General features: G+C 44.1%; 2 protein-coding genes across 2 annotated transcripts; one reads left to right on the top strand and one right to left on the bottom strand.

Annotated features, from left to right (window-relative positions):
• Positions 1 to 13: 13 nt before the first annotated feature.
• On the bottom strand, positions 14 to 9,761 carry BCIN_08g03380 (hypothetical protein). Its single transcript, XM_024694572.1, has 9 exons — positions 9,456 to 9,761; positions 9,357 to 9,401; positions 9,250 to 9,289; positions 7,799 to 9,196; positions 7,406 to 7,743; positions 2,860 to 7,357; positions 1,355 to 2,810; positions 345 to 1,305; positions 14 to 249 (listed from the first exon to the last, which is right to left on the bottom strand). The coding sequence occupies exons 1-9, from the start codon at positions 9,487 to 9,489 to the stop codon at positions 230 to 232; spliced, it is 8,790 nt and encodes a 2,929-aa protein (XP_024550362.1). The 5' UTR covers positions 9,490 to 9,761; the 3' UTR covers positions 14 to 229.
• An 88-nt stretch (positions 9,762 to 9,849) lies between these two features.
• Positions 9,850 to 15,855, top strand: Bcnup192. Its single transcript, XM_024694571.1, has 7 exons — positions 9,850 to 10,225; positions 10,292 to 10,927; positions 11,020 to 11,253; positions 11,308 to 14,835; positions 14,884 to 15,039; positions 15,090 to 15,358; positions 15,417 to 15,855. Exons 1-7 carry the CDS (start codon positions 10,036 to 10,038, stop codon positions 15,465 to 15,467), a joined length of 5,064 nt encoding a protein of 1,687 aa, XP_024550361.1. The 5' UTR covers positions 9,850 to 10,035; the 3' UTR covers positions 15,468 to 15,855.
• Positions 15,856 to 15,867: the final 12 nt, after the last annotated feature.

The following is a 15,867-nucleotide window of genomic DNA, read 5'->3' as shown; positions in this document are numbered from 1 at the left end:
AGATAGTTGACAGTGCATTTTAAAAGTGGTAATTTCGATCCGCCAACTTCTCAGAACTCAAAGAAACTTAGTTCCACTTCGTTAAAAATCTTTAAAATGATGATCATATATCGCAGATATTATTTTGGAGAGATTTACTAATCTATAACACCAAGCTATGCCCGCTAATTAATAAATTGAGATTATGAATATTTGCTGCATATATGGTACACAGCTTAGCTACTACCCTTTATGCGTATGCAGCCCAACCTATAGATATCAATCAGCGTTCGTTGTGAAGAGATAATATCGGCATTTTAGATGAAGAATGGGAGAGATAGAGGGGGGGGGGGGGTAGAACATACCTGAATACAAAACCGCCAAATTCTTCTCATCTCTCGCTTGATTGATCAAATCATTGACTGTGGCCTCTACACTTAATGTCTTTGACAATTTCTTGTTGACCACGGTAAGAGCTTTATCAGCTTCACTCGGTTGGTTGACAGTTTGCCTTTCGCCACCTCTCTGATGCCCCATACCAGGTTCCGGCGCAACACTTTGCGCCACCTGCAATTTTGCAAGTCGCACGGGTGATATAGACCAGCTGTACAATGGATCATATCGCAGAACGTCAAGAATAGTCATGATACTATAAGCTTCCTTACGCAAAGCAGAAAGAGTGAATTCACAGCACCGCCTGAATACACCTTCGGTTTCTGTTATGCCCATTCCGTCGACAATATCGCGGGTGAGACGGAAAGGTACCAATTCGGGGACCGGAAGAACCCGACCCATTTCAAAGGCCACACCAAGATCGATATGTACTACTTCACCGCTCTCAAAATCAAGAAGAATGTTGTGACCATGCCTGTCGCCCAATCCGAGAATGTGACCTAGAATCGATATAGCAGCTGTGCTACGAGTGTATGCTAGACGCTTGGTGAACCATTCGTCGGGATCGTTGAAGTGTTCTGTGAAAAAATAATGCATAACGGGACGAAAACGATCGATGACCAATCTATATTTCTTGATTCTTACTTCCGTTGGTTGACCTTGGACTTCCCCAATCTCTTTACGGCATACATTCCCTTTTAGATCTTTCGGATTGAAACGCTCATGTGCTGGCATGAGATATTCATGCAACGGAATTGTGTTTGGCACAAATTCGATGACTCCGGCTATCGAGGTCAATGGTAGGACTTTGTACGTTCTGATGCTGAGGTTTCTTTGTCGAGTAGCTCTGTTCGTTTTCAAGAGTTCACTGACTTGAGCAAATACCTGTTCCATGATGGCATCTTGACGCAGATCATCATTGCCACCTTTTACCTGATATACGTTAACTATGATAGTGAAACCTACTATTTTGGATACTTACTAATTGTTTAAATCGCGCTCCATTATCCGCCACAGCAGTGATGATTTTTGGTGCACTTACTCCGGATGCTATACTCATCTGTGACTCGAACTTCACCATTTTTGGCACCTTAGAATAGTTTTTATCTGCGCGAAGATCTATGTGTATTGTCGGAGGAGGTATTGGGTACTTCTTTAGAATGTTGTTGAGTCTCAAACCTGAAGGGGAGTCTTTAATGGAAAGCTTTTTGCCCGTTTTGTATTTCTGATCATCTTTCTCGCCCGCAAGGTGAGTGTATGGCTGTATGACATAATTTAACGCGGTCCAAATTGCCCGCGAGCTCTCAGCTCTTTGTAGTTGCTCTGAAACCTTGAGAGTTGCTTTATTTCTTGAAACAGCTACTTCATCTTTGGTGTTTGGCCGACTGTGGGACCCAGCATATATCTGGTACATACCGTGGTATGGATGATCCATACATATTCGTAGAACTAGACCAAAGAGATGTTGCTGAAATTTTGAGTCATTCTCGAGTAAGCGAGAACTTAGCTGGTTCATCAACGTAGCAAATTTTCGACTAGGGACCTTGGGTAAAACTTTGGCGACAGCTTCATTGGCAAAGTTTTCTGCAGAGTTTTCAAGCCATAAGGCGGTAAAACGTAGAGCATTACTATCATGACCATCCGAAGCAGCCAAAGAGAGAAGGTAATTCTCCAGGCATTGGCGTAAAAATTCGTCCCTGTTGGAACAATGGCGGCGGTATTCTCGCTCATCTAGTCCGAGCCACGTCTTGGCTTTCTTGAGATAACTCTGATGTCTGGATCTCTCTGTCGAAGATGTTGCATTCTTCAAAAGTTCCTCGTAGTCGGCAACATCATTAGATCTCATCTCGCTTAACTTCTTCATTCGCTCCAAATCTTCCAAACTATCAGGGTCCTGCAGTTGTTGATCACAAAATACGGCGAATTGATGGAAAACTTTCGCGGCTTCATATCCATCGGAACCTTTTAAGTCCTTGAGGGCAGGCTTTAGGTATCTCTCAATGATTCGATCAGGCTTCTCAAGTCTAGCCTCGGAAACTTGGTGACCGATCTTTGATAAGAGATCAGGACGACCAACGGATATAGTCTGCGCTTTCAAAAAGGATGCATTGTCCAGAGCTCGTAATATACCTATTGAAGACGTCATTTCGCCTTGCTCCCACAAGGCATTTGCGGTCTCCATATGAACGGCAGCTTCAATGTTTAAACCAAGAGACTGGCACGGTTCAATAAGATCAATCAGAGAAGTTGTCAGAGATAAAGATTCTTGTAAGGCACCGTGGTCACGATTAAGCGATGAAGCCATGAGTGCAACATGTACCTCGACTAGTCTTGTATCCTTGGAGGAGAGATTGAGTATGCCTCGAAGACGTGGTTGCTGGCTTAGGGTGCTTAAAGTTGTCCCCCGACAAGAAATCAACTGACTAATGTCATCAAACCTATCTCAGTATTAGCTATGATTATGGTAGAGTGTGTAGGAATATTTACCTTCCTGTCTTCATCCATTCAGATCGATTCCGAAATCTTGTCAGAATTTCTTCGAACTCTTCGGATCCTTGAGAGCTAAGCACTTCATCCATTTCAGAAAGAGCCGCTAGGGTTCTAAGAGACTCGTGAAGAGCACTGGCGCTAAGGTCATCTCGCACGAGTCGTTCCATTGTCCCCTCAAGTCCTTCGTTGATTACTTTCATGAAAGATCCGCGGTTTGTAGCAACATGAGCTGCTTGGAAAGCTTTGTAGAGAGTGACTGAGTGATTATCACTGGTAGGAACCGGAATATCCCATTGTTCTAGTTTACGTGCGGTGCGAAACATAGAATCTAAAGATGTACCAGCTATTCCAGAACCCTGTTGTGCTTGTAGCAAAGAGTGAGAAAGACCACTCAGGCTAAGCATATCTAATGCACTAACAAGAGACTGCGCATCCTGCGTAGCTCTGGGATCTCGCTGCTTAACGTGGCTGTCATATTGTGCACCTCTGAAAGCAAGACTTTTAGGTCCATCTTTCTCATATTCTAGTCTCGCTAATATGGTGCTCAAACTAGCTGTTTGCTGCACCCCGTAATATAGATCTGGATCATCAATGTTCTCATAAATTGAGAGAAGCAAGTCTGTGGGTATCTCAGGTGCCTCACCAACATCCTTATTCGTTGAAGACCGTCTAGACGATTTTACTGGGATCAAATGGTGTTCTTCAACAAATATCAGGGCCGTTTTGAACATTCCACAATGCATGGCGGCTGTGGCGACTTTGAGGTAGTCAAGATCCAACCAATGCAGACGATCCGCTGAAGACTTCTCGTGGGGCAGAGGTTGCGTCCGTAGGTACAGAATCGAATTAATTATAGCTTTTAGATTGTTCCTTTCAACGGATTGGCCTCTGGAGAACCACGCCGCAAATGCACTAGATATTTGATTACGGTTGTTCTTTTGTGCAGGCAAATCTGTAGAGAGAACGAGGTGAAGAATGAAGGGAAATGCTTGATCAGCAAAGTCTGGCACGTTTCTAAGGACTGGTGCTAAGGCGCAAAGTATGGGATCTTTAGGGACAGCTCTGACCAATGCAATAGAGAGATCTCTTAACCAATTAGGAGAAAGAATACAATCTGCCTCGAGATGTTTCCTTAAGCTATCCTTATCATCTGTAGGTCCTGCCATCTCACATGGAGGAACAGGATAAGGATTCCACGCTGACGCTTCAAATACTGGGGGCGATAAAATTTGACGACCAATCTCCAAGATCTGCGCGTCTGGAGTTGTAACAATAATACGCAACGCCGTTTCGACAATTCCCACCGTCGAGCCATTATCTCCCAAGATCAAAGATTGTAAGAGACTCAATATGCATGCTCTTGATGAAGAACTAGCTTTGGATGATATTTTTAGTTCCTTGATTTTTGACAACGTGGATTCTTGCAAAAGCTCCTGGTGTACATGCCCGGTAGCCGCAAAGGCTCTTCCGAGAACCCGCGCAGCCCAAGACATGTATTGCTTGTTGGAAGAATTTCCTCTGCAGGACTTCCATACAACAGCAGCCATTCCTTCGGCAGCTGCATCCTCACCGTATATATCGCTCCGGTAAGAGGAAGGGCATTCGAACTCGGAGCATAGCATACTGAGCGCTAGTTTCCGAGCGGGCGGAGTCAGTAACGCGCCTCCATTCTTTTCGTCCTCTAGTAGCCGGTCCAGTAGTGTACTCTCTATTGTTCCCCTTTCAGCACTTCCAATTGCTCGAACCTCCTGGGCAGAGGCAATGAGAGATTTGAAACTTGAATTCAGAGACCCCGCTAGAACAGGAGATTCATAACGTGAGGCATACTTCCCAACCCAGATGTGAAATTTCTGGGCTTTGGACATTGTCGCTTGGTGTTGACTTTCCTGGGTTGTGCTAGACCTACGCTCCTGCATGAATACGAGCAGAGATCCGAGTATCGAAAGGGTAATACTTGCAACAAAAGATGGGGAGAGCTTTAGATACTCAGAGCCATGACTAAGTAGATATTGCAGAATGCCAATAGCATCATCAGCACATTCAGGATCCTTGAGAAAGGGTCTTATGGATCGAAGAAGCATTTCTAAAGGATAGCCTCTAGTCACAGCGCTTCCGGCAAGCGAGATAAGAACACGAAGCTTTCGCAACACAGAGCAAGCATGCAGCGAACCAAGTGCGGGGTGAATAGTCTTCAGTAGTCTTCTAGCAATGAAAGCTACTAAGCTTGGGGTGTATAGATCGCCTGTCTCATGAACTGTCCTCTTACACAAGAGTTTGATTTCGTGGAAAAGGTACTTTGCCTTGAATGCAGGCTGCTGATTGGGAGGCAAGATCATCTCAGACGAGCTCAGAGATTTGATCTCTCCCATTATTTTTGCGGCATAAACTAAGCTCTCCTCTTTGGCAAATGACTTTTCCACATGCTGCTCTTGATCTATAACATTAAACAGGGTTGCAAGTATATCTGTGAAATGCAGGTTGACGCATTCCAAGTACAGTTCTTCACCGAGGTAGGCTTTCAGCCGATGCTCGCCTTTGTGTTTCTTGCCACTCGAAGGTGATATGCTTATCTCGTTAGCAATACAGTATGCTGTGACTTTGGCAAAACATTTCTCAAGCAGTTGGACAACAGGAATCTTCAACAGTTCGGCGAGGTGTTCTAGCTGAGCCTCATCACCCCGCATCATTATCAAGGCGGAAACTTCTTCCTGGACGGATACCAATAAGTCACCGAGAGCGTCGAAGCCAAAGATTTGGTATGGTATGTCCTCTATCGCCTCTGCCTCGAGCCACGTATAGAGTATCTGAGGCGCAAACAATGCGAAGAGCTCCTTCGGACAGTCTACCGCGAGCGCAGAAGCAACATCGGACAAGCACCGAGTAGCATGTCGAATAGTACCCGGAATTCTACCCGGAATTTCGAAAATATGATAAATACATCTTCGCAGAAGAGTTGACCAACGGGAAGCTAGTTTTGCCAGGACATAAAGTCGGAACGCGATGCCTTCCCACAGTTCTGGTGCAGAAGGCAGAAGTGCAAGCACATCTACAAAGATTTTGTCATGCTCCTTTAGCGTAAAGAGCTCGAATATTGTCGAAATCTGATCACCAATTAAGAATTTAGTAGCAGTGTTGCCTTTCTCGAGGAGCTCCAATAGACTTGTACGCGGTGAGGGCTGAGAAGGGGCACTCCCATAATTCTGGTTTGCTCGCAAAAGTTGTAATAGCATATTAGCAATGCCTAGCTGCACGGTTGTGGAATCGGCGTTTCGCTGGACTCGTTGTAAAAACCAAACATACAATTGTTTAGCATGATTTGCAAAAGAATTTTGCTCTTCCATTGACCAGAAAGGCAAAAGTCCTATCATTACGTCCAAGCATGCACACATGGCAACTTCGCTGGCGAGGAAATCATCTGATGAAAGAATTTGCCCCACGCGCCCGAATATGCGATACGCATCTGTTTCATTCAGAATTAGATCCGAGTCAATCACACTGCGCATAAGTGGACGACACGAGAGTAGTTCTTCATCTTTCATAGAGATCAGCTCCTCAATAAACGAATTTGGCACCGCACAGCTTTCAGAGGACTCGTACAAGTCGGCGGCCAATATCAGTCGGCCTATTGTATCTATATAAAAGGACGAAGAACTCATTTCCAGCGCCATGGCTCGCCTTGGAATGTTCAATTTTTGTGCTTCCGTTGACAAGTGACTTATCTGGCTAGAAATTTCATCATCTATATCCATGGGATCATCATCACGCTCTGGAATTGACTCCTCGACTAAACGGCGACTCTTGATATATCCCGAGATAAGGGATAGAAACTGCAGCAATTGAGAATTGTGTTCTACGACATGCTTGAATTGAGCAGTGTCACAATGGGGTAGATGGGGTTGGATTGTTTGCAAGATAGTATGAATAAACTCTTTGGTGGCGGAAAAGTCTTTAGCATCTGATCGCCTGAGGTATTCCATCAACTCATCACTCAGGCCCCGGAGGTCATCCTTTAGAAGAGATAGTTGCTCTAAATTAGCTTCGGCAAAATGTGGTAGTAAATGAAGACTCGTGACACATGTATTTAGTGAGCCTCGATACATATCAGTTGAAACCTGCGAACGTTCCGTATTGAAGCCTCTCCAAGATAGTAGAAGCTCGCTACACTTTGAGGACAAGAACTCGAGTATCATTCTCTGGGTAGAAATAAAGTGGGCACTGTCCAATCGAAAGATAACATCATAATCAGCCGTAGACTTCGGACAGTGTTGGCAGGCGAAGTCTAATTCGACGGGTTCATCGGTATCAAGTAGTAAGAGATAACGAAGGACCTTTTCTCTGTCTAAGTGTTGTTGCCATGCCTGAAACAGCGCACCTCCTATTTGGCGGCTATCTGACTCATCAGGCAATCCTGGTAGGCCAAGGCTCGTTCTTATCAATGCAATGATGCTAAAAGGGTGTAAATGTTTCCCGTATTGAACAATAAATAATCTATCAGCTTGAGTTGTGTCAGCTCTAATCCGATGTAATACAGTAGACTTCGTACCTGGATTCCATCTTCCGAAAAACCAACGGATCACATGCTGGCAGGCAGCCAGGCTCGCGCCAGGAGCTTCATTAACCTTAACTTGCAACAGGTGATTGATCAGGAAAATTGACGAGTCACAGAGGACTGGCGGGCCACTGATATCAGCCGTGGTGATGATGGCGTTCACACTGTCTTCAATATCACGATAATCTAATAGGCATTTGGCATGAATTGTATGGAGTGCAAGAGCAGCGGCACGACAGGTCCCCGCAAAAGTGAGCGCTTTGGCTCCATTATGCCAGTGCTGTTTCCAGTCTACTAATGATTCGCCTGCAGCACATACCTGATAAGTACAACTGTGATCTTGTGGTCAGTCAAAATAAGTCCAAGGATAACATGGCACTGACTGACCTTGCTATACCAAGTAATGCCCATGATGCAATGTTACCACGCTTATCCAAAGCAAAATTGCTCAGTTGATCAAGTAATTCTTCTAGAGAAGAAGCTGGAAGTTTGCAGTTTTGCAGTACGAATGGGATCAATTGCAAACCGGCCAATAGTACTTTCTGATCGCCGGACTTTAGAGGTTCGAGTAGTCTTTCAGATGATTGCGAGATACGTTGACGCTTCCGTGGATGATTATTCAAGTCACCTCCTAATTTGGAATTCACTTGAAGTACGTGCTCTTTGACTCTCACCAATCGTTCTAGGACGGCCAGAGCGAGTAGGTTTGCCCAATTACGCTCAGCCGTACGATTGTTGTGAGATTTCAGTCGGAAGCAATGTAGACGAAAAGGATCGCAGCTTATCTTTCGGGAACTCAAATTTAGAATCTCCACATCGTCCAATTGAAGCTGATCATTGTCTGTTCGCCTAAAGTAATCTGCTCTTAAGGCGTCAAGCAAATCATTCAAATTACTATGAAGCTCGACGTCCTCATCGCTTATGATATTGCTCTCCAGGTGTAGATGAGTGCAGTACAAACTAATCAGCATTTCATCTCGGACAGAGTTAACCATTTCGTCTTTGTGCAGCGCTTTAACTTGCCAAAATCGGCATATCATAGGAAGCAACTTTCGGCCAATTGAAAACGAAAATGAGGTGTGATCTTCACTGAAACATGATAAAACGATATTAAGGACTGAAAATGCTACTTGATGTAGCTTGCTTACACTCGAAATATGGTACTGCAGCAAGCGCATGATTACGGCGGCCACTCTCTCAACAATTATAAATGAAGGATTATTGGTAGAATAGAGAAGCGTGAAGATAATTTGGCAAAATTCTTCTACGTTGTGCTGAGATACCGAACTTTGTACCTTTGGTATACTTCCAAGTCCAGAGGAAGACCTAGGCAGTGATGTGTGACCAGTCCCGTTGCCAGACTGTGATAGGTCTTCACCAGTGTCTCCGAGGTAGAATTCGATACCCATGATGGAAAATTCGATAAGTTCGACCCGAAGATCTTTGAGGCTTGCTACAATTGCTGGTTGCCCGAGCAAACAGCCCAGTGTTCTGAGATAGTCAGTTAATATCGGCTGACAGTAATCTGTATTTGATATCGGAATCGTATCAAGAATGTGCTCAATCAAATCGTTGACAGTCGTCTTCTCGAACCTGTGTACCCCAGCAGCGACAATGTAATTTATAGCCTTAGCACATAGTTCCAGCCTAGTGACCGATACTTTCACGGTTGGCCTTTTCGACTTGCCTAGATATTTTCGCTTCTCCTCAATGACAATTCCGAATAAAATCTCGAATAATTTGTCGTATGTCTTGTTTTGAAGTTGTCCATTGATATGCTGGCCGCTGATGTCTAAGTTAGCTCAAAGCCTCCAATATCAAATGAATGTCTGACTTACATATTAGCAGCCTTGTGGGGATAAAACATGTCATTGAGATCTGTATCCCGCAGTCAACATCTGCGAATCTGCCAAGCAGGTCCATGGCTTGGATTCAATGGGTTTACCTTTCAAAGACTTCGTGAAATCTCCCTTTCTACTCTCCAGGGTCCCTGAGTTTTATTTAACTTTTGTGTCGATGACTGCCAATCGAGAATCATAATTACCCATGACCTGCCTTAAAGTTATCTCTGCAGACATATTGAGATGAGATGCGACGACACAGGTTTGGACGCATTCCTAGCTTGAAGCTCTCACAACTGTTGTGGATATGAAATATGACGAGCTTGGTAATGTGTAGGAATCTGAGAGGGGCTCCAAATACATTAAGGGTTTAGTAAAGATTAATTCAAAAATAGTGTTTTTGAATTGAGCAGCATCACAATTTTGAGATTCGCAGAAGTAGACAACTCCATGGAACTAGGACATCTTGAAATTGCATCAGTAAATCGTCGAACGACTTTATTTTTTTCTTGGTGGTTGCTTGTACACACAAGTTCTGACCTTTCGCGACGCGATTTTTCGTGTGCAGGGACCTATTGTACAGCTTCAAAATTAATCGCTTGTTTGTTCCATCAAATAATTTTCTATGTAACAGGTAGCCCAAATTACTGCTTACAGCATCTGCGACAACGAAACGATTACAACTTGCCATGAAAGAGAGACAAACCTACCCTTTTGAACTTTCATAAGTTCCATGCCACATCGATTCCCTGTATCCCACGCCTCGGCGCAACCTTCTCAACCATGGCGGAGCAACCCAGTAGTAGCTTGAATGAAATCCAGGCCTTGCATTCAGACCTTCTTGCACTATCAAACTCCCGCCTTTCGAACCTCGACCGATTAGCCGTTGAACTCGAAGCTCATATTACAGCTTTTCGAAATCTCCTGAACCAGAAGAATCGAAATGAGCAAAGCCGGCAGAGTATCACAAATGGTACGTACTTTTCTATGGCTACGAACAACCCTTTAAAAAAAACTAAAACTAATATAACCACAATAGAAATCTTCGAGCGAGATGGGCAGATGTACAAGATCAACGAGGACTTTCAGCAGGGAACCTTTCAACTAGCAGATGAATTGAATCTTGATGAGATTGAAGCTTCCCAAATCTTTTTCGACGCACAAGACGATGCCGATGCGACAGGACGCTCAGTTTTGTCCTGTTCCATAATACGCTTTCATCAGCGACGGAAACTTCTGTTGGACTGCTTGCGTCTTACGCTTCAACAGATTGCTGAGTTGGAAGGCAATTCAGAACAGGAGCAGGAACTGAAGATGTTCTTAGAACATATCATCAAAGAAACGATCAGTAGTCAATCTCCAACTACGGCCACTAATATAAACACAACGAGAAATGCGCCAACATTCATTTCAAAGTGTATTTCTGCCATGGGTGATATCAGACAATGGCTTCAAAAGATCTCGGACAAAGTTAGCAGTGCGTCTGTATTAGGACAGCCATCACAGCCGGAGCTTTTGGAAATCATGGAGTATCAGCGACACAGTCTTGTCAAGCAACATGAGTTACTAGGCGTCATTGTACTCTATTTGGTGAAAGCAGATCATTCTAGCGTGGAGGATTTTGAGCTACTCCTTGGAGTCTTGAAGAAAGCGGACAAGTATGATAATGTTTTGGGTAAGCTATTTAATTTTAGAATTGGGAGCAGAGCTACTATAAGATATCTTCTGTGTTCCAGCAGTATAATTCCAACTAACAAATCATTACAGTGCATCATTTCCCAGCTTTAGCTGCTTATATTTGGCGCTTTGGCTCTCCAGAAGGTGGATCAACGATACAAGATGCAAGAGCGCTGGACAAGAAGATTAACGTTAAAACCGACCAGAATGCATGGGTATTACCTTATGCTCATGCAGCATTTCGAGCCTGGTGGTTGGCGGAATATAGTGGGTGGTATGTGGAACACCATGATGGATTACCACATGGCATTAATCTTGAAGAAGGTTGGTTACATACCTGAATTCCTCGTTTCCCAACTGATCTAATGAAAACACTAGAGGCCAAACAGCGATCTCAACAGTTCAACGAAGCTTTGAAAGATGGAGCATTCGACTTCTTATTGTCTCTTTCTGCTGATGTCAAAGCCGCAAGCTGGACAGAACCGTCACGTCAAGGATTTCGGTTGTGGCTACAGAGAAAAGCTCCTCAGCTTTTGTCCGATTCGGTATCTTTCTCTGATTTCTTTGAAGACCAATTTATGGAGCAACTCCAGACGTTTATCGAAAGTTTCATAACGAACTTGCCAGACGTGTTGAGGAAGTTAAGGATAGATGAGGACGAGCAACGTCAACTTAGTCATGAGCATGAGCACGATCTAGACCTAGAGCGATTTATAATTGTCATCTCTTATGCCTTTGATGGGCGCCCAAAAGCTGCTTTGGATGGATTTTGGGATGTTCCAGATGGTGTGTTAATCGGTTTCATGTACTGGGCTTCGAGACGTGCTTCAACTCCGCTGGTCTCGGCATTCTGCGAAATGCTCCAGGCCATTTCGGGTGATGATGAGTGCGCAACTGCTGCGCACGAGTTTCTGCTCGACGAAAGCCCTCAAGCCGGAAAAATGAAACGGGCTCATGCCCTCACGTGGAATCAGATATTCAAAGAACTAACATTTTTCACCAATAAACTTCGAGATCAACCAGTACCACAAGCCCAGGCTTACCGCCATGGGAAGCCAAGCCACGATCAAGCAGAATTAGAGCCAGAATCTTATATTATGCTAGAGTCTTATCTCCGCCTCATATCTCAACTCTGTTCGCATAGTGCGGTCGCCAGGCAGTTTTTGATGCAGCATCCATCATATCAGCTTACAGACCTGCTTTTCCAACTTGCATCCAGTTCGATACCATCGCGATTCAGAGCTGGTGCTTTCACAGCATTGCGCTCTTTATTAAGTAACAAAACAAAGGCAGCAGCCGAGTACTTGTGGACAGCTCTTGACATTTGGGTTTCTGGGGGATACGTCCATAATCCCAGCACCCAAAGAAATACAGCTCCTCCGTCCTACGCACCTGACGCAATTCTCCGCAAGTTTGGCACAGGCTTCGAAGAACCAGATGCATTCATCCTACTTCTCCATGCTCTTGTACTACCTTACGAAGAAGATAGTGCCCTGCGAGATGGTTTACCATTCCCCGAACTTCTCGGAACTTCCAATCGCATGCCTGGAATAGATCCATATGTCGATTTCGCCGTTGGTCAAGTGTTTGGATCTAAAATGAGTGAGATAATGGACCCCATACAGCTGAGACTGCTGCAATTGACTTGTCTTACTTTCATTACAACTTGCTTGGAGACTTTCAACGAAGATCTCGTGATATTTGCAAATCGTTCCAACATCTCAGTTGACACTGCTATAAAAACCTCCGATCTACAAACCTATGTTTTATTACATCCATTTTCTAGGGTAATGGAGTGGATGTACAACTCCAGCGTAATGGATGCGATATTTGCTGCAATTCACCAAGATGTTAACGAAGTTGCCAGTGCGGCTCCCGATTCACCATCAATTATGTGCCTCCTCCAAGGAATACGTGCAGTCACCTTGATTATGGATCTGCAACCAACTTATCGAGATATTGTTCGACCTCTAATTAAGCATCAGGCTAGCCATCGCCGTGCCCCAGTTCCAAACACCGCGTATGCATCTTTTGAGGACGGAGTACTCAATCACTTAAGTATAATTCCCGATTTAGGCTTATACTGTAGCTCCGGCAATCCAGAATTGGTGATAGCATCTCTGAAACTGCTCGAAAAGCTTTCCGCCTCGCCACGGCTTGCCCCTGCTCCTAAAACAGGTAGCAGAAGGATTGATCGTAATAAAGCAATTGCTGCATTAGAGGAAAATAATGCAGCGGAGGCCATCTCACGCGCACTTCTACAAGAGACTGAAGCAAATATTGACGAGACCCAAGGTCAAACGTCTGATTCATACATCATCAAAGTCCAAATACTGGACTTCCTTATCGCCTGTCTCGAGGCATGTCCAGGTCAGACTACAATAGCTCATTTACTGCTCGGTTTCCAATGCAGAGATGATCATTTAGAAGTCGATACGGATTCCCTTTTCAGTCGTCGAATTTCGCTCTTTCATTCGATATTGAGGTTGGCTAACGATATATCCCTTGAGGGTGAGGGAAACATCTCTTCATGGCTGGTCTCTCTAAGATACAAATGCCTGCGGCTGCTTAAACAGCTATGGCATTCGCCCATTTCATCAAGCCCCGTTATGATAGAGATGCGGGCCAATAATTCGTTTTTCGAGATGTTTATCAGGCAAACTTTGATTACGCCAGGGTTGCTGTGGGATGGTCGGGATCTCGCAGATCCTGAATTTTTGGATGCAACTTCTGCCTCCTGCCTCTCAAACTTTTTAAATCAACGCGCTAACGTCTTGCAATACACATCTGCCGAGTTACGCCAGATAGCACTCAGCCATCTGCCTTCTCTAAAGGAGCGAATGTTTAACACACTACTTGGATCAACAATCGTGGAAGAAGGCCAACAGGTTGATAATTGCTCTGTTTTTGATCTTTTCGATTTCATGGATATACCTTTGAACCAAACGATCGCTCTTGGCTCGTTATCCTGGTTCAAAGATATCGACGTTAGCGCCTGTGAGGAGGTCCATGCCGATCTCCCTCCATTATTCAACATGATGAAACTTGAAGAGCTTCTGACTTTACGAAGATCTGAGCTCGCCGCTCTGAAGAGACTTGAAAATCCTCAAGACGTAGTTGCATTCAATAACGAAGCCCAAATGATGTTCAACTACTATTTTATCGATAACAAATTGAAGGAACTAAGAGCAGCTCGACACAAGGCGCTACAATCTTGGGTCCAGTTATTACTCGTGATGGTAGAGACCATGTCTTATGACGAACCAACCAAGATGGTTTTTGTATTGCAGACTTTGCAAATAATTTTACCTAGGCTAGAAAACTGCCTAGAAAATGCAGCTGATGCGTTAGAGCTAGCTAAACTCACCAAGGCACTCTTGTTCAGCCTGAATCTAGATTCCAACACTTTCAAGGAAGGTGACCTGGGACAAAATCTAAGCGATAAGCTCTTCTATGTGTTCGAATTGTCGCTTAGAGCTATAAATGCCGTCGGTGCTAACGGTTCCTTGAAAGAAATTTTCTATAGTATCAGCTATCGCTATCTTACAGGAACGTCAGAAACTGAAATTCCGACTGTTCCTGAAACAGATAGCCTCGACGGCGGCACGTATCGTGCCGGTCGAAGCAATCAACCTGCCATTGTTCCTGGGCTACGCAAACCGCATAGTACGCAGACAGTCAAACTGGCTGGTGATCGATTAATAGATATAATCTGTGATGATGCTTTGGTCGGTGAACAGAACTGCAGAATTGCAGCATTGCTACTTCTCGGGGCCTTGGTGAAAATGGCCAAGCAAGAAAACTCCAATTACATCATTGAATCTCTTAACCGTCTTAACTTTATAAGTATCCTGGTAAACTCCATTGGGGACTTGGCAAGTATTCTACAGGAGACGTCGCGCGAAGGTAAGATTGTATTCCTAGTAAAGCTGGATATTCATTAACTTGATGTAGATTCAACTATACTTCTTTCCGATTTTTATGCTAGATTGGCACTTCTTGTTCACATATCACAAACTCGCTCTGGGGCCACTGCCGTCCTCAATTCGGGCCTGTTTCATGCCATATTAGCCTCCGGGCTATTCGCCCTAGATACCGACCTCGAGATTGGTAAGTTACTCTTTCGAGTAGATCCTATGCACATGCTAAGAGTACTTTAGATTTCGATGACTCGGAGGCGGTCAGTAGGCATTATAGTTTACTTGCGGCAATCATGAGGGTCATTTGTTGTGCTCTCGTCAGTCGCGGCTTGCAAAACGAACAAAGTTTGGACCAAGGGAGGAGATTCCTGGCCGACAACAGAGCTGCCATATTGGCAGTACTCAAAAAGTCGGCCGGACTTGGGACTGGAAATGACTCCGCAGAGCAGAGCATTGTTGATATATCAGACTCGTTCATGTTACTCATGACTATAACTCGCTTTGTCGACGTAAGTTAAAAATTCCTTCCATGACCTTCGTTCTTTCGACCTCTAATAGCATTATTAGTTTGAAGAGACAGTTATCCATAAACGACCCACTCTTAGATCTTTCACTTGAGAAAATAAGTTTGGATTAAATATCTTGTGTATCAAGGAGATGTGGGCGACGATACAGGAACTGGACATGATAATGCCTAATCAGAGAGGAAAGATGACTTGGTGCTCATGTATAGAGTTTAGAATGCATATGCCAAGTATCGTGAATTGATCAAATCCTATAATCATGAAATCTCTCGTGTCTATCGATCCGGAATCTAACATCACCATAACGTATCGTTCACGCCATCTTTCTCTTCTAGCATTGGGATCAATGAATGGCCGATTTGACTTCCATATTGAACTACCTACTACTAACACGACTGTTAAAGCAAACATTCGAACCTCTCGCCTTCCTTTACTATTAGACCTTCAGCATTGACATACTAGATATATGCATACTAGGTACATTCCAATGATTT

The sequence above is a fragment of the Botrytis cinerea genome, chromosome 8, assembly GCF_000143535.2.
Source record: "Botrytis cinerea B05.10 chromosome 8, complete sequence".
NCBI classification, from domain to species: Eukaryota; Fungi; Ascomycota; class Leotiomycetes; order Helotiales; family Sclerotiniaceae; genus Botrytis; species Botrytis cinerea.
This window is presented reverse-complemented; position numbering and strand designations above follow the sequence as displayed.